This window comes from Pteropus vampyrus, unplaced genomic scaffold (genome assembly GCF_000151845.1).
Source record: "Pteropus vampyrus isolate Shadow unplaced genomic scaffold, Pvam_2.0 Scaffold9, whole genome shotgun sequence".
Lineage (NCBI taxonomy): Eukaryota > Metazoa > Chordata > Mammalia > Chiroptera > Pteropodidae > Pteropus > Pteropus vampyrus.
Window position 1 is genome coordinate 2,557,791 of NW_011888790.1, and position 18,654 is coordinate 2,576,444.

General features: G+C 37.1%; 1 protein-coding gene across 1 annotated transcript in view; it reads right to left on the bottom strand.

Annotated features, from left to right (window-relative positions):
* The window catches only part of GRIP1 (glutamate receptor interacting protein 1), a 626,604-nt gene that overhangs the window by 97,134 nt on the left and 510,816 nt on the right, over positions 1–18,654 (bottom strand). Inside the window, exons 8-9 of the mRNA XM_023520629.1 lie at positions 5,657–5,804; positions 3,667–3,836 (exon numbers count right to left, since the gene is read on the bottom strand). Of these exons, the coding sequence (XP_023376397.1) occupies positions 3,667–3,836; positions 5,657–5,804 (318 nt within the window). The remainder of the gene's footprint in view (positions 1–3,666; positions 3,837–5,656; positions 5,805–18,654) is intronic.

An 18,654-nucleotide genomic window follows, 5' to 3' on the forward strand; every position in this document is an offset into this window, starting at 1 on the left:
TAATATTCTTCTCCCAGTTGTTTGTATGGCTGGCTCATTCTCATCAGTCAGGTCTCAGCTGAGGTGCCACCTCTTCAGAGAAGTTGTCACTAATCTCTGTGGCTTAAGTGGCTGACCTGTGCCACACTATTCCATTACTGTTTTATATTCTTCATAGCACTTAATACTGTCTGAAATGGCTTCTTTTCATGGATCTTCAATGTTTATCACTTTATACTAGAATTCCATGAGAATAGGAATCTACTTTGCTTTCTCACTAGATATATTATAGCAACTTGAACAATGCCTAGTACATATTGACTGATGAATGAATGAATGTATGAATAAATCGGAATATCAGCCAGAGTGTCTATGTCCACACAACGGCAGCATTTTCCTTGATAAAGAGTATTGCAAAGAAAGTCCATAACGGATTCTCTTTCATCATCCTCATTCTACTTTGGGATGTACATGAAGACTTTTTATGGCAAGATGCAATCATTGCTGGGTCTGGTTAATCTACACTCATGGCTACTCTATTGCACTCTTAGCAAAGTATTGTCTGTGTTTCGAATGAAGTATAGTGAGTGGACTTCAGAATTCTACACTTACTTTTTTATCCAGTTCTTTATAGAATGCTTAGAAAATTACTGGGCATTTTTTGGAACTGTCAAGCCCAGTTCATAAATACATAAGGTAGATATTATCAATCACCTATTGTGTGCCTAGCATGGTGCCAATTATTGCAAACAGGTTAAATGTAAGTCACCATTCCCTTAACCTTGACTTTGCAGTATTATTGGGAACCAAGTGTTCATACATATGAAATAATTAAGAGACAAAAAAGATATAGTAATGCACAAAATTGCATGCCATGGATAATGAATACAAAAGTTATTTGACAAATAATGTAAGCCAGAGAAGACAGCTACTTCCTATTTTGAATACACACTCCAAATCTATTCTGTTTTATGGTGGTGTACTTGATATTCATATATTAGAGAAGTATTTCAAGAGTTTAAAACTAAGATGTTACATTTTTGTCACATTTGTTCATTTTCCAAAGAACATTCACACACATTTCTCCCATTTAACGGTCCCAATAATAATAGCCAATTTTTACTGAGCATTTGCTATATACCAGACACGAGGCCTCTCATGAATTATCTCAGTTATATGTTCCCAATATATCTATGAGGTAGATATTATTATATTGCCTGTTTTATAGATGAAGAAACTGAGGGATAGAAAAGTTGGATAACTTGCATAAGGTCCCAAAAGGTGGAACCACAAATAAAGCTCTGGAATTCTGACTCTAGAGGCTCTGTCCCCAACCCTCACACTACACTGCGCTTAATATGGTTATTCCTAAGTCCTTTGTTACAGATGAATAAGCAGCAAGTGAAAAAAATAATACTTTTCCCATCATTCCATGGTAACATCACTGCTGAAGTCTTAAGCAGCCTCTGGCATGGAGGGCGCTTTTGTTTGTTCTCCTCTCTGATTGTACCCTTTTGCTTTGTCCGGGATGTCTGAGGGTGCAGGCAACAGCAACTAAGGTGGTTGCTCCTAGAGCTCATGAATGGAAGTCTTCCTGGTGCTGAATGTATCAAACCTCATAATTCTGCCCACATTTTCTTTTCCAAAGTCTCAGTTTCCTTCAGTTATGATTATGTCTCCCAAAGATGCTCAGTGGAAACGATGTCTAAGCTCAATGAAAACTCATTCTTGTTGGCTTTTTAAATACTGCTACCTTCCAGCAAAAGGCACAGTTAGTCTCTTGTTCCTAGTTGGTATGCCCATTTCTATATTTCGTGAAAACACTGTGGTGAATGCTTTGTTGCTAGGCAAAATTTGGGCAAATCTGATTTTAATGTAATATGTAGGGAGATGTTTGCATGCTAGGTAAAGAAAAGGGTGAACAGTTTTCAGCAAAAGTGGATGATAGGGTTAGAAGTTAGAATTACTTAAATTACCAGTTCTCTGAAAAATCATAAATGACATTACATTTTCCACAGTGAGGGAAAAAAACTGTTCTTGGTCTCCATACATTTTAGTATATAAAGGCATTTTATCATTGTCTTGGCAGGTAAAAATATTTATTATTTCATGAGTTGGAAACTATTTGAATTATTTATGATTTGTATATAGGGCAAATTAAATGGAGAAAAACGAGGTTGCTAAAGACGGTGACATTTTTAGAGGGTCTGTTAAACATTTCTGATTCGCCAACACCAGAATTTACTAAGCAAAATCCCATGGTGAAAAAGCACTACACAGTGTGCATTCTTACACCTACTGTGCTCCACATCCAATGACAATTTCAGATTAATTCAGAAGAAACTTACAGTTCTAGAAATTTCTCCTCTTAGCCAGTGTGCTGGTGAGAAAGGCCCATGTAGCCTCTAACAGGGATGGTATGCATTCCCATAGACTGCACCCTCCTAGAGGTCCATATCATTTCTACTCAAATGAGGCAGAATTTCTTTTCATAATTTGCCTATGCTGTATCATTTCTCTACTCCAATGTGTGAAATTAAAATCTGATAAAGGTAATGCTGTACTAGAGATTTTCATTAGCTCTGGGGCTGTCTAAGCTCCATTTAATTAAAAAAGGTTGTATCCAGCTGACTCATTCAGTCTGAAAATGATCTGCCCTCTCTTGTTTTTGTTTTCGTTTTTTTTTTTTCAAATTGTGGAAAAGCGCAGTGTGTTTTAGAAGATGGGAGACACATAACACAAATGACCTCCTCATAAGCAAAATTTCAGTTCCAGAGAAAATTGTTTTCTTTCTCTAAACATACAGAAATGCATTCTTCACCTCTAGGACACCTCGTGAGTGCCAGCGAGGCTTCAAGGAATTGATTTCAAGGAATTAAAAAAGGAGGGCACTTGGTTTAAGAAAAAGGAGGGAGGAGGAGCTGAAACAAAGACCCCACTGAAGAGTCTTTCTTCATTTGATTTTGGTCTTAAAGTATTTTTGGTTTTTGCACCAAGTTTTGTTTACAGATGCCTAGGTGAATGGTATATAAATATTCAGCAAACATATCTGTGAGCTTCAAGACAGTGACAGTGTAGATTCCCTCAGCTGACACTTGTTACTGAAAAATGCAGTCAAATATTATGATTCTCTCAAGAAAGATACGTGGTTAGAAAGGTTGTTCTCCATCCTAAGAAATACATTATGATGGCAAACAGACAAAATATAGAGAAAGTCAACCCTTCATATAACTATTTGTTCCCCAAAATATTTGAAGGGAGTATTTATTCTATTAATACACAATTTCCAACTATTTTTTAAAAATGAAAGTTCTACTACTGGCCTTCATTCTCTTTCAAGTAGAGTGGAAATTCAATATAAATAATAGGAAGTGAAATTATTTTCCTTCTTTCCACTCTCAATGTACACAAAGGCTTTTTTTTTTTTTTTAAAGTATCAATTAGTATTAGCCTAAAATTCTCTAAAACATTCTTAAACAATGTTTCCTCAATTTGGGGGTGTCAAGTAAATGACATGTGGCTTGGGAAAAGGGATTTAAAAAACAAAGGAGAGCAAAGAAAAATAACCTGCAGTTTTCAAAAGCAATGATAAAGGCAGAATTAAATTCATTGGCTTTATGCTTTCTAATTGGGCCGGAGGAAGCAATGACTGCAAGAAGACTGATTTAACCAGACAGATCCTCTCACCATGGTCAGGTCCCTTAAGAGCCAGGCGGGTCTGATGATGGGGAAGAATCTCAAGCTTGACCTGGTCCGTGGTGTTTGCCAGGAACTGGGTTGCTTCTGCTAGCGTACAGTACTCCATGCTGGTTCCATCGATGGACAGGATGTGATCTCCCACGTGCAGTGCACCACATCTGTGGAAGGGAGAAAAGCTCAGTATGGTCAGGTGCCTTTCTTTTGGAATATGACTTTTATGTCCTTCACAGTTAAAAATTTTACAGTTTTCATTTACTTAAAAAAAGGAAAAGTTTGAGTGTTATAGGAAACATCGCTTGTCAAATGTTAAGTACCTATGAATAGGAATGTAAAACCTTGTAGAAAATACAGAAAAATTCAAGGAAATGTTTTCCTCTCATCCTTTGTGACGAAAGTTGAGGGGACGTGAACAGCAGAGGAGGGAAGAAGAGTAAAAATGTTTCCCCTTGACTTTTTTCTGTGGTTTTTCCCTCTTAGGTTTTTAAAATTGAGTTGGTAAATATTCAGAATGTCAAGATGTGACTGACAGAGTTAGAATAGGGGCATTTACAACTATTTTATGTGTGAATGGGAATAACTTGGGGGAAGAGTCAACTAATGCTTTCTCAGAACCCTTTCACACAAGCTCCCAGATCTCCGGTTCTTTATTATTGCGTTTCATTTTGTTATTCTGGAGTTAAACGTTAGTACAAAAGCTCTCGATGATGATGGAAATTATGTAGGAGTCAAATGAATAATAAAACAAGGCCTGCGTGAGAGAAGGGGAAAGCTGGGGGTGGGGAGGGGCTGGCTGCTACATCTTGCTGAACTCAAGAGACTGGCTACTGGATGAGTTGAGAAAAGCAAACACAGCAGTCAGCATCCCGACGTACCAGTCAAGTGGACAGCTCCTTAAACTGGTTACCCCCTGCGGAATGGGAAAAAACAGAGGGAGAAAATTAAAGCATCCTGCACTATGGAACTGGAGAACACCCCTGGATCAGTGGCCGTCACCGATAAAGGTTTGCAGGTAGGGTAAGACCACAGTGGAGCTGAAGACTGACCACTACAGGGGTTGCTGCTGGTCACTGTGTCACAGTTGGAGGTTTACCAGGCATGGCGAGGGCGTATGCAGAAGGGGGCTAGAGACATGCAGGGCAGACTGGGCATTCGAATATATCTAAAAATTTCCACAGTGAGAACAGTCTACTGTTCAAGAAAATCATTTCAACTCATCCCTTCCATCTAAAACTATAATTCCATGTGGATGCACTTGGAGTGCTTCAGCTATGGGAGGTGTTTTTGTTGTTGTTGTTGTTATTGTTGTTGTTGTTTACCAGGAGCTATAAAATAATTTATTAGGTGGTAAGGTCATCTTTTTTGTCCCCCTTTTAATAACTTGTAAGTCTAAAATATTGATTGGGAAAAAGAATTCAGAAAAAAGGACTTCGGTTTTCAGTGTCATAGGAAATGAATGAAGTTTTCAGGTATTCTTAAAGATGGTGAAACCCTAAGATTAACACACTATAACACTAGGACCTTTCTTTAAAGAGTGTGTGATTTTAAAAAAATATTGTTTTATTTATTTAAGAAAAAAGGAGTAAGATTTTATGGTGGCAGGATTTAATTGTTCATAATTCAGGAAAACTCATAACTTCTCTGCATGAAACATAATAAAGATCTGCTTAGCCACCCTACATTAAGAACAGTATATTACCCTAGGACACAGTAAGAAAACTTGCTCAGTTGTTTGACTTTTTTTCCCCCATTCATAAGGACTATGCCAAACATCTGGATGAGACGATGTTACATGACAGGATGTCTGATAAGATAAGCGAATTTTTAAGCCCTAGAACACGAACTTGTTTTCTAATTCAAACTTGTATAAATTGGCAGGAGAGCTGTTTTTTATCATGTGCATGTGTATGTGTATTACACGTGTGTGTGTTTTTTAACACACATGCAGTTTTGAAAAGTCGGCACTTCCTATGACACTCACCTGTCTGCAATACTTGCAGATTTGATTTTGTCTATGACAATGACCTGTTTGTTACAGCACATCGAGGTAGTTAGGGCAACCCCAAGGCTGGCACCAGGAGTTTTGGCAACTTCAACTAGTAGTGGCCCGGATGCTGTTGCCACGGAATCTATGGAAGAACAAATTTCAGAAAACAAAACAAAATAAAAAAAATTAGGAAACAGACATACAGAAAAAAATGAAGACTGTTCAGTAAATAGTGGTTATTGATTTTATCACCAAAATTTAGATTTTCCTTCATATATCATCCCTACGGCCAGTGGTAATTTCTTAGGGCATCTCTTAGGACACCTGTTCTGTCCAGATCGTATTCAGCTTTATGTCAGTTGGGATAATGTCTATGTATTTTATGCTCTCTATATCACTTGATATAGTGTGCCTGGCACCTACCATGTCTCTCAATAAATATTTTTTAAATTAATTAATTCAATAAAAATCTTAGTACCGACTACGTATGGATGATAGATGGTTGGAAGAAAGGAAGGAAGGAAGGGAGAAAGGGAAAGAGGGAGGGAGAGTGGGAAGGAGAATGGATGGAAGGATGGATGGATGGACGAATGGATAATGTCTCCAGCTAGCCAAATAGTAAAAACGTGCACACCTAGTTGAATTTGTAAATCCATTGGTTCTTTCCTTATTTTGAAGCTGATCTAGGGTCACCTCTCCCTTAGGAGTGCCTTCACATATTTTTGCTTTATTTTTGCTTTGGAACACTCTTTATTCCTTCAATTCTCTACCCATCCTTGGGGATTCAGTGTAAACATCAATCCCTCTGGGAAGCCCCTCCTGATTCATGGTTTGGTGAGATGCCTTTCTCCTATGTGGCCACAGCCTGCTATGTTCCTGCTGTTGTAATACACACCTCACTGTTTCATAATGGCCAGTTTGCATTACACGCCTCTGTCTTTTGTTAGACTGTAGGCTTGCTATGAAGGCAGACCACTTGTTGACCACAGCATCATCAGTACCTGGGATAATGACTGGCACACAGGAGATACGCAATGGATAGTTGTTGAATGAAAGCACAAACAAATGAGAAAACTCATGAAATCTCTTAAAGCTCAGAAGAGGCAGCAGTCATATGGGAAAGAACCCTGGACATTGAGTTAAAACATCTGCATTTAATTCTTCTTTTTACAGTATTTTGGTCATAGTACCTTAGACAAATTACCAAAATTTTCTAAGTCTGCTTGCTTACCTATAAAATTGAGAAAATGTGTAGTTAAACATTTTGTAATTCGTAAAGTGCTACATAAAATATTATATTATTATTGAAATATTAAGATTTTAAGCCTCTGACTTATCTTGTTTTTTAACACTGTATATTGTTCTGAAATATTTTTCTAATTTTCTACTGCTCTGGGGTTTCCAACTTCATTAATACAACTTTGTCTTTCTGCAAGTACATCTTTATCACAAAGGCACCACTCAGATATAGTGAACTAGGAAATCTGTGTTGCTATTGCTGAAGCTCAGGCAGTATGCCCTGACTCAGGAAGCTGAATGTTCCATGGGAGAGAGCCATTTCAGTTAGGAATTAAACAACATATTTCTTAAATAAGGTAAAGAGAGAACATTTATGCCAGCAACATTCATATTTCAGGGGTAAGGATTCTTGTATGTGCTGTCTCTTAAATGATTGTCGATACTGAAATAATTGTCCTAAAAATGGTAAAGAAACCTCTAAGGCCTGTATCTCTTTCTGTCAATTCCAGGGTAGAGACTCAATAATAGCTTACTCTACTAAGAGGACTTTTTGGTTCTGCAGCTTTATGACTATACTTTTTCTATTATATTATTAGTAACTCCCTAGAGTTAGTTCGCAACCTAACTCCACAGTGGCTGCTCCTCTCTGGTCTTGCTCACCTTGCTGTGTTAATGTCCCTCGTCCAAGGCCATTGACAACATCCTAGCTTTTCTTCCTTCTCCCCCCATTCCTGCTTTGTTTCTCTCTAGTGCCTCACTTGGTCTTGGTGCTGCCCTGGGTCCTGCCTTACTCTCCTTCACCTAGGGGTTTGTAGAGTGAGTGGTCCCTGTGGATACATGCTAACAACAGTTAGCTCCTCATTTGCTTCAACTGAGATCCCCTGGAAAAAATGCTGGTCAGTCCCTGCTGCTTGTTTTAGTTGTCCTTCCATCCCGAGGGTAGATTCTGCCCACCTCTCAACCCTAACAAAGTTCTGCTGCTAACCCAAGCACAAGTTACCTGATGTCTCTAGCTCCATCCCAGAAGTCTGCTGTCCTCCGTATACATGCGCCTTAGCAAGCTCATCTCATGCTCGGGTCAAACCTCATGTAAAATCTGGCCTAGCAGGGCATTTTCTCACATTATCTTTATGGAACTTAAGAAGGACTAATTTTCACAGGACTAATTTCCCGAGTAACTTTCCATAGATTTGTTACATTGTAATAGTTAAGTTTGTGAGGTGACAATCACATATATCCTTCCACATGATTTCATCGTGTCTAAAGATAAATTTATTTGGTGTACAAAATAAAAGTAATAAAGTTTCTCTGTTAACTATTAACTTAATCTCTTACAAATGACAAACTGATAGTTGTTCCTTGGTATCCCATCTTCCCTTCTTTCTTCAGTAATAAGCTTCCTAAGTTGTAGCTGAGCAAATGGCTGCCCAGATAAGGACATTTCCCAGCCTCATTTGCAGTGAGGTGCACGCCTGTGACTAAGTTCTAGCCAATGGGAAGTGAGAAGTGACCCCTTTGGATGTGCTCTTAAAAAGAATGGTTATATCTCCTCTACCTCATTTCTCACTTCTTGCTGTTGCAATGTGGGCCCATAACTGGTGAGCCATCTTCAACCATGCAGACAAGTACATAGAGCCACAACACAGAGAAAGCGTGGATTCCTGAAACCGTATCTCCACAGGCTGTTTAATCTCCCAAGAAATAAACAAAGTTCCTGCACCTTAAAACCATGAAGAGATGTGAATGCTCTGGGTGCCTAGGAGAAGACATTGTTTGGCCCTACGAGAATCTACTAGACTGGCTGACCTGCAGAAAACTCTGACTAAATCATACTGACTGACAGCTGAACAGAACCACGAAGTAGAATATTCTTATTTAAGTCAGAGTCCTAGCAGGAAATAGACGGTACACTCAAGTTAGGATAATTTGAAGAGAGTTTAATAAAGGAGCTAATTAGAAAGGTGTAGGCAGGTTAAAAGTGTGGGAAACTACAAGAGCTAATGTAATACTTTGGAGCCAGAAGCAATAGGGCCGCATACTCTATTAGGCCCGAAGAGGCAAAGGATTGAGCTGTTAGTGGAACTAAGTTTCAGAAAGGACTATGTGGTGAGGGCTACCTGATAGGAGCTGGGACCTTCGGTCAAAATATGCAGCCAGCCCCACTGAATCCACAGGGAGGAATCCAGGGAATAACACCCTACCTCACTATTCTCCCACCCTCTGACCAACTGCCATGATTCATTATTAGCTAAAATCAACTGGAGCCAGATGGCACGAGAGCCCATAATGTAGGCCATACAGGTCATGGCACAGAGTAGCATGGAGAAAGGTGGTGAGTAGCTCTGGAAGTAAAAAGGAGGGTCTTCATTTGTATAGCTCTCCACTCAACTTCTTTCCACAAACATCTGGAGGCTGCTTATTTTAAACAAAATATATAACATAAAGAAATAACAAGGAAGAAAAAGAATCTACAAAGGCCTTGCCTACAAGGGTTAATAGAGAATTGCAAAAAGACTGCACTATAGGCAAACCTACAGAGACAGAAAGCAGATTAGTAGTTGCCAGGGATTGGGGCAGATAAGAATAGGGGGTGACTGCTTAAGGTTTGGAACTAGACAGAGGTGATGGTTAAACAACATTGTAAATGTACTATATATGATGCTGACTTGCACAGTCGAAAGTGGTTAACTATATGTTATGTGAATTTTGCATAAAAAATATGACTCTGAACTTCTGGAAATCAGGACAATTAAAAAAAAAATGGTTAAATATGCAGTTACCACTGTTGGAAAGGAGAAAGGAGTCCTTATGGTGGAATTAAAGATTCTTCTAGCAGAGAGTTCTAAAAGATATCTCTTCCATGGGTTTTATGTATAGATGATACTAACGAATATAATGGGTAATGTCCTCAACACATTTCTATAATAGGATGCAGAGGTGGTTTCCAATGGCTGTTCCTTTATCAAAGTTGAGGCATAAGGTTAAAAAGCAAATTAATGATGGTGTCTCTATAATGGGACAAGCTAATGTGATGATGAACTTGATATAAAGACAGATCCTAGGGTGGACAGGCTGGATGTCTCTCTGGGCATCTTTCCTAGATATCAATCTTTCCTCTCACTTAGGTTTCCAACAGAAGCTGGGTATAGGCAATTTAGGAAGGTGTTCTGTGATGAGACCCTGCTATGCTGGCATTTTATATTCCTGACTGAGACCAGACGCAAAAGTTCTGGACAGCAGATGAATCAGTGGCAGGATTAATGCACAATCAGGAGGCAGAAGAAGCCTAACTCGATTCTTGCCAGGATGGAAGATCACCCATCTCAGTTCTCATAGAACTGGCCTTTCCAAGTCACTAGGCTAAGTCATCATTCTTGCAATGACATTGATTTTAAAATGCTTTTATTGAGTCTTAATTATCTACCAGGAACATGAGAAGACACTGGGGACTCAAAGAAGAAAATGTATTATTTCTTCTTTCTAGTAACCCCTTGGGATCCCTTGCCGAGAAGGCAGGGGAGCAGGGTAGGACTCCTGGATTTCACCAGGAAAACTTATTTTGTTGAACCTTACGGAGTTACTTTTTTTTTTAAAACTGCAAGACACATAATGTTTGCAATCCCCCCTCAATGACATCTTTAATATAATAGAATCAAAGTGTTTATAAAAATATTGCATTATGTACTAGGTATGTTATGTCCATGTTTCTAGGAAGATTACTCAAGCATGGCAAAAGATCCACAGAAGGTGGCTGAAGCTCACTGTGCAATAGGACTGCCTATAGAAAGGCAAATATTATTACCAAATATCTCTGGTACATGTCAAGAGAACGGCAGTGACAGTGAGACCTATGGGGATCTGAGGAGGCTGAGCATGGTGAGCTGCAATGGTTGGGATGAGTGTATTAGATGAGATAGAATTTGCTCTGAATGTCTCTCAGCTGCCTTTCTTTTAATGGGCTCCAGGAAAACGACAAAACTATTTTAGCGAGTACTGCTTTCCAGCGTTACCCATGTGGCAGTTACTTTCTGCATCACAGAAGGGGATCTACAACTGCTAACGTTTAATTGATCATTAGCCCTTTCCGGCAATTGCTCTCCATAATAAATGTATCCCCACAACTACTTCAAGAAGCTCATACTGCCTTGTGGTATTAAGCCTATTTCCCTAGCCTGCCGCCCAATTCCATTCACAGAGGGCCTTATGAAAAGCAGGACTCCGAAAGCCCTGGCTGTATTCCAAAATGTGTAATAAGATGCCTAGGAAAAGAAAAGGCAAGCAGACGGGGTGGATGAATTGGGGCACTCTCATTTAAGAAAGTGCAAGATAAAAAAATGCCGTGTGTCAAAATGAGAAAAATAAACAGAAGAAAAATCAGGGAAAAATAATCAAGAGCCCATCCCCTGTCAGAAGATTAGTTCATCCTGCTGAAGTGAAGCATGGTTGAGAAAAATGGATCATGCAGATATAAATTATTCATGGTTAAAGACGTCTCAGTTATTAAGATATTTGCACCACGACCAAGGCCCTGCATGCTGTGTTGATTTATGGGCTACATAATTACCTAAGATACGCTGATGACTGTTTGCATGGGAAACATTCTGGATTTTTTATTTTGTTAATCAGTTTTCCCACTTGGAGCCCTGCATTTCAATCAGAGCCCAAGGCTTGATTAGAACCTCCCAGGGGGTGACAGAAAGATTGTGCATGGTCATATGAGTTTTGTCTGCCTTACATTTCTTCAGAAAAAAGTACCTTGGGGAGTTTTTCCACCTTACCCATTAGTTAAGAGTATTTTATTAGTGATATTCTATAATGTCACTAATAAGTTTGACCCTTTTCAGATGATCTGATAAAATATTTTTTAACTTTAAAAAATTTATTTTTGTATATTGAAATACACTAGTTGGAAAATATTCCGATGCAGCAAAAAGTTTAACTTCCATTTTCAATTGAGCCTTATCTTAAATCCTAAATTTTTCCTGGATAGTTAAAGAAGACAATCTGAACAGTTACTGTATTGTAAGAGTCCAAAGCAAATTAAATATGTCTCATGTTAACCTGAGTTTGGCTAGCATAATTGGTGATTGACTTTCATTCTCTGCAGCAGGCTCACTAGTCATTTTATTCACTTTGGAATATCTCACTCTCCACCCCTGCCCCATTTTACATGACCGTTTTTTTTTTTGGTAGCCTGCTTATTGAGTTATAGTGGTTTTAAACCTTTTATTGAAGTAAAATAAATATACAGAGAAATGCATAAATCCTATTTTCAGATGATCAATTTTCATAAGCTGAACACATCTGTGTAACCACACCCAGAGCTAGAAATAGAACATTACCAGCATCAAAGAATTCCCCCCAAAATTCCTTTAAATCACTCCCCTGTCCCACAGGCAATCACTACCTTGACTTCTAACAACATAAGTTAGTATTACTTGCTCTTGTGATTTTTAAAAAATAGATTCAGTTTGTACTTTTCTGTATCTGGCTTCTTTTGATCAATATTTGTGAGATTCATGCATATCGTTGAGGGTAGTTTTAGATCATTCATTCTTATTGCTATATAATATTCCATAGGGTGAACGTGCCATAATTTATCAATTCTACTACTTAAGTGTTTTCCAGTTTTGGGCTAATACAAATATTACTGCTACGAACATTCTAGGTTGTCTTTGATGTGGGAATCATGATCAAGAGTGGAACTGTTAGGCTATAGGATATAAATATGTGCAGTTTAAGTAGATACTGTCAAATAGTTTTACAAAGGAGTTGTATGAATTTACCTTCTCACCAGCAGAAATGAGAGTTCCAGTTGCTCTACATTTTGTCACCTCTTGCTGTGGTTAGTCTTTTCTGTTGTAGCATTCAAGTGGGTATGGACTGGTATCATATTGTGGTTTCTTTTTTAAATTTCATTTATTTTATTTTTTAAATATGTTTAAATTAAAATATAGCTAACACACACTATTGTATTAGTTTCAGGTGTACACCATAGTTACGCAACATTTATATACCTAAAGATGTGATCACCATATGTCCGGCAACCATTTGACACTGTACAATGCTATTATAACATTATTAAGTATATTTCCTACGCTGTATACCACATCTCCGTGATTTATTTGTTTTACATCTGGAAATCTGAATCTCTTATTCCCCTTCACGTTCCTCCCTCTTTTTTGATTTTTCAATTATAGTCGACATTCGATATTATTTTATATTAGTTTCAGGTATACTGTAGCACAGTGGTTAGACATTTATATGATTTTCAAAGTAATCCCCCTGACTAACCTAGTACCCACCTGGCACTACACATAGTTATTACCATATTAATGACTACTATCACTATTCTTTACTTTACCTTCCCATAACTATTTTGTAACTACCAATTTGTACTACTTAATCCCTTCCCCTTTTGCACCCTAACCCCCAACCCTATTACATTGTGGATTCTATTTTCATTACTCCGATGACTCAGGTATTGAGCAATCTTTCATGGCTTTTCAATTATTTGGATATCTTCTTTTATAAAGTATATGTTCAAATTTTTCCCCCCAACTTTCTATCAGGTTGTCTGGCTTATCAATTTGTGAAAATTAAAAAATATATATATATGGTTTGCAAATATATTTTCAAGCCCCTCTGCAGCTTACCATTTCAGACTCTTAATGGTGTCTTTTGATGAAGAAAAGTTCTTAATTATTATATTTTTGATTAGTAGTTTATGTGTTCTGTTTAAGAAATCTTTGCTTACTATAAAGTCGTGATGATGTTCTCCTATGCTTTTTATACAGGCTTTATTATTTATCTTTCACTTTTAGATCATTTCTGATCTAAATCTGAAATGATTTCTATGTCTGGTGTGGGTAGGGTAACAATATATTTTCTCCACATGGATTTAACTAACCATCATTTTTTGAGAAGATCATTCTTTCCTTATTGCATTTTAATATCACCACATTATAAATTAGATGACTCCATGTGTATAGTTCTATTTCTGGACACTCTATTCTCCTCCATTGGTCGATCAGTCTGTTCTCATGACAGTACCACACTGTCTTAGTTACTTTAGCTTTTTAATGGATCTTGACATCTGGTAGTGGAAATTCTCTGGTTTTATTGTTCTTCAAGACTGCCTTGGCTTTTCTTGACTCTTTGCAAAGTGATGTTTAATTGTGTATCTTGTTCAGAGAAAAGTAGACCCAATAGCTAAATAAGTGAAGGACTTTAGGCCTCTGGCTAAAGAAATAATATATGAAATAATCATATTAGGATTTACATGGCAGATTTCAGTATTAAATGTGACAAGACTGACATAGTATTTATAGATATTTACATGTTTTTAGAATACTAATAAACTTTTGCAACTTAAATTTCTAGGGCTTTAATCTTGTTCCATGTAGATAAATGGGAAAAAGTTTTAAAACTTTTAAAAGAGATGATGAAAAAAATTAAGGTCACAAAATTTCTTTAAAAAGTTTCTGAGCTCAACGACACAGGGAATGCAGTTAGCATTAATATGATGGTTAAGTAGAGGGCCAGAGGAGGGAGGGAGCAATTGGGGGAATCGTTTTATGAACAATATAGATGTCTAACCAATGTACTGTAAACTTGAAACTAATTTAAATAAATAAATTTATTAAAAAAAAAGTTTCTGAGCTCAGACCTAGTGACTTGGCGCACATTCTGTAGACAATACCACATGTCCCTTACCATACAAGCTCTAGAAGCTCTTATTTCCACTGTCAGTACTAATGTAAAGACTTTTTAAAAAGGGCATAATTCTGTCTACCAGGAGCAAGTTTTCAGAAAACTCACAAAATTTATGTCCTATTTGCTTTAAAAAGTGTAAATGCCAAATGAATCTGGCATTTAAGTGACCAATAGCAATGGGAAAGTAGAAATATTGGCCACAAAGTGAAAAACGCTTTGCTCTGACTGTTCAAAAGATATGGCATATACAGAAGGCTACTGCATAATCAGCATATTCCCAGAATCATCTCCAGAAAGTCTGATTCTTTCTCAGTCTAAAAATAGTCACTGTCAGGTTTTCTGAGCTGGATAAGTGATCCACACAGAAAATGGAATGAATCTCAATCAGGTTATGCTGAGGTAGAGAAACTACTTAAGTAGGAGTAAGTGTCTGCCATCCTCAGAAAGAATTCTTACTACTCAGAAATCTTAACCTCCCAAGACTGAGGGGAACAGTCAGTCAGGGGGAGTTAACAGTTCAATAGCAAATGCAGACTTTCTCTGGCATCTTGTGCTAGATTTGGCTTTAAGTTTACAGTTTAAAAAAGTATCCTAGTTCTCTAAGAACCAGATCTGAAATAAGAGAAATGAATAACAACCATATAGACATCCTAAAAGTCAACTTAGTTGTAAGTTGCTAAAAATATACTTAGAATTATTTAAAGCATCTCTATAGCTCTATTTGAGTGACCCTGGGGTTTTATAGGAGGTAAACACAATATATGTATATACATATTTTTAAAACCAATCAAATGTAGAGATCTATAGATATGGCTAGATAAAAAAAAAGAAAGAAAGAAAGAAAAAACAATGCGACTACTATGTATTAAACCACCAATGTTTTGTCAATAAAGAAGCAAAGGAAGTTTGACTAGAGCAAATGCACTAAGAGCCCCCTACTCTCTAGCTTGGGCCAATTTGACCACGGGATAAAAATAATAAGCACGCAGTCCAGTGTCTTGAATCCTGTGGGTCCTCAATAAATATTCACTTATTAGTCATAAAACAAATAAACAAATAAAATTTCTAATGGAAGGGAGAGAAAATAAGTTGGATGTCAGAATCGGGATCTAAAAAAAGTTTAGACAGGTTAGAATGATGTAGAAATTTTTATTTTTAGAAATTATTATTTAATAGGGTAAATGATGATATGCCTTACATTTTTATTGTTGAGCTATAGTTTACAAAGTGCTTTCATGTATAACTTCTTGTGCTCTTTGTCACGACAACCCTCTGGGGTGGGCCTGGGCATTTTAAATGCTCTCCAGGTGATTCCAATGTGCAGTAAGGTTGGTGGGGTGGGGTAGGGGCAGGGCTCTTGGTTTAGGATATAGACTTGGTTGGCCAGAAGTTCTCTGCTATTAGAAGTGTTCAAATAGAGCTTGGTAGGGAAGGTCCTGAAGGACCCCAGTGGTGGACAGTGGTGCAAGTAAGTGACACTGATATTCGATTATTGTGGTGTGTTATCAGCTTTGGAGAATGCCATCTCGAGACTTACCTGCCTCCAGAAGCATGTTTGAACATACTATTTTCACATGTTTGGTTAGATAGGTCTTCTATAAGGCATCTATTTCTTGAGCAGGTTTTATATAGGGCATTTGAAAGTGAAAAATAGCACTTTATGCCACTAAAATATACTACCACAAGCAGAAATGGAAACCACTTCTAAAGACCAAAGTAGAAAACTTCCCTAAACCAGTACACACAGCAGAAAGAAGAGCCAACTAGTTCTGTGGGGAAATTGAAGATCTATGAAGTCCAAGTCCATTTTGCACATGTTTGTAGAATTAAGGAAGGCAGGTTGAGTGCCTTTGCCAAAAAACAAGAATTAACAGAATTAAAAGAATTCCATTCAAAATCCTTTATTTATGGAACCCTGATTTTGATGATGGTGCTATAATATTGTTCATGAGATCTGTATAATGTTAAGAAGTGAATGCAGACCCGACTTTAGGAGTACGTTTGTGGTCCTTTTCCTGGGCTATCTATTCCTCTCCTCTCTTTGAAAACAAGCTAGATTCTAACACTTCCAGTTTATTGCAGAAATCTGGGTGGCAGATGCTGTGTCTGGGAAACTGTGATGATGTCTCTGAGTATAAGTGAGATACTAAGAGAGTACAGAAAAAAGAGGTATAAGGATTTCTGGAAATTATGCCTAACTCCCTTAGCTTTACCATAATTTGAATCAATAAAAATGCTTGAATGATTAAACACCAGTAGATAATTAATTCAGTGTCTCACTTTCTTCCCTCTTACTATAAAAAAAGAGTTCTCTTACTGAGAATTCTCTTAGGTGCTTAATGTTAAATATTTGATGTTCTGGGATTTTTTTTTTTCTTGCTCAATAATGCACTTAGGCCTAAAACAATTATATTTTAAATGATAAGATTTCAGTTTTATTTTTAAATATTCCCAGTAAGACTTTTAGTTTTGAAAGACTATTAACTGTCTAAGTCTTCTATTTTAATTTCAGAATCTTGTTTGGAATATACAAAGATATATTCCATTACTTTTTTATTTTCAAAACTTTCATCTACACTTAAAACATTTATTGTTTCATATATTGGCTATAATTAAACCACCAATGTTTTGTCAATAAAGAAGCAAAGGAAGTTTGACTAGAGCAAATGCACTAAGAGCCCCCTACTCTCTAGCTTGGGCCAATTTGACCACGGGATAAAAATAATAAGCACGCAGTCCAGTGTCTTGAATCCTGTGGGTCCTCAATAAATATTCACTTATTAGTCATAAAACAAATAAACAAATAAAATTACCCACATAAGATTGAGAGTATATGATCAGATTTGTGAGGTCAATCTGGGTTTAATTCCACATTTAACACAATATGATGTGTGTGATATTGGTCAATTTACATAACTTCTTCAAGACAGTTACTGTATCTGTAAAAAATATGGATAATCATGGATATGCCACAGAGTTGCTATGATAATTAGAGATAAAATGCAATAAAGTACCTTGCACAGTGCTTGGCAGAAATTAACCACACTAATTATTAGTTTTTCTCTCCACTACTTCTTGAGTTAAACCCCACACATGCTGATGCTGCTCAATTAATTTCCTAGTTGAGATGAAAAATTATTTTCTTTATTTAGCCAGAGAAAGTTAGAGAAAAGACTTAAGTCAAAAAATTAAGTTATTATTTATCTGCCTCAGCAACTTAGAGAAAAGAGGGCAGGACAGGAGAGCTAGATACCATCTTAGTGTATCAATTAGATACACTAGATTTTATGTGTTGTTTTACTTACTTAACTTAACATAAAATCAGTTAGATTTTATGTGTTGTTTTACTTACTTAACTTTTACGTGTTGTAAACGATCTTACTATTACTCTCTCTGCAATTTCAGATTATCCACACTGCTATGGATTGAGTTTTATAATCTATAACTATTGAATCTTGGACAAGGTACTCAAAGGACATCTACATGTGGGGCCTTTGAACTACCCATATTATGAAAATTAAATTTTTTTACAGGTGAGATATTTAATATTCCTGTCAAACGATATCTTCAGCTTGACTGACCAAACTTAAACCTAACTTAGACCCTCCACGTGCCCTCCCAAGGGTGAGAATTCTGCTGGAATGGCTGCTGAGCTTTCTCTATAATTCTGTTTGGATAGTAAGACTTTAGTGAAGCAGATTCTGCAAGGTGAACATGCCATTCAGCACAAAACTGTCTTTCAAGGAACTCAACAGAAGTGTTCAAGTTAAGGAAATCATTTCTGAGAAGTAGGAGGTCCCAGAGCACCCAAAGCATGTCCCACAGTGTGAGATATCTCAGTAGAGTCTGTAAGGAAACTTCAAAGGAGTCCTAAGAAGCAGGCAACCAACAGTGATGAACGAAAGTGCATGAGGTAAAAGGCCAGTGGGATTTTAACATGAAAGCAGCTGAAATATTACTTAAGTGTTTGACCCAATTCTTGTGAATTGATGATAACTACTCCTTCCTACCTGTGTATGTGGCTTAGTAGTTTTTTT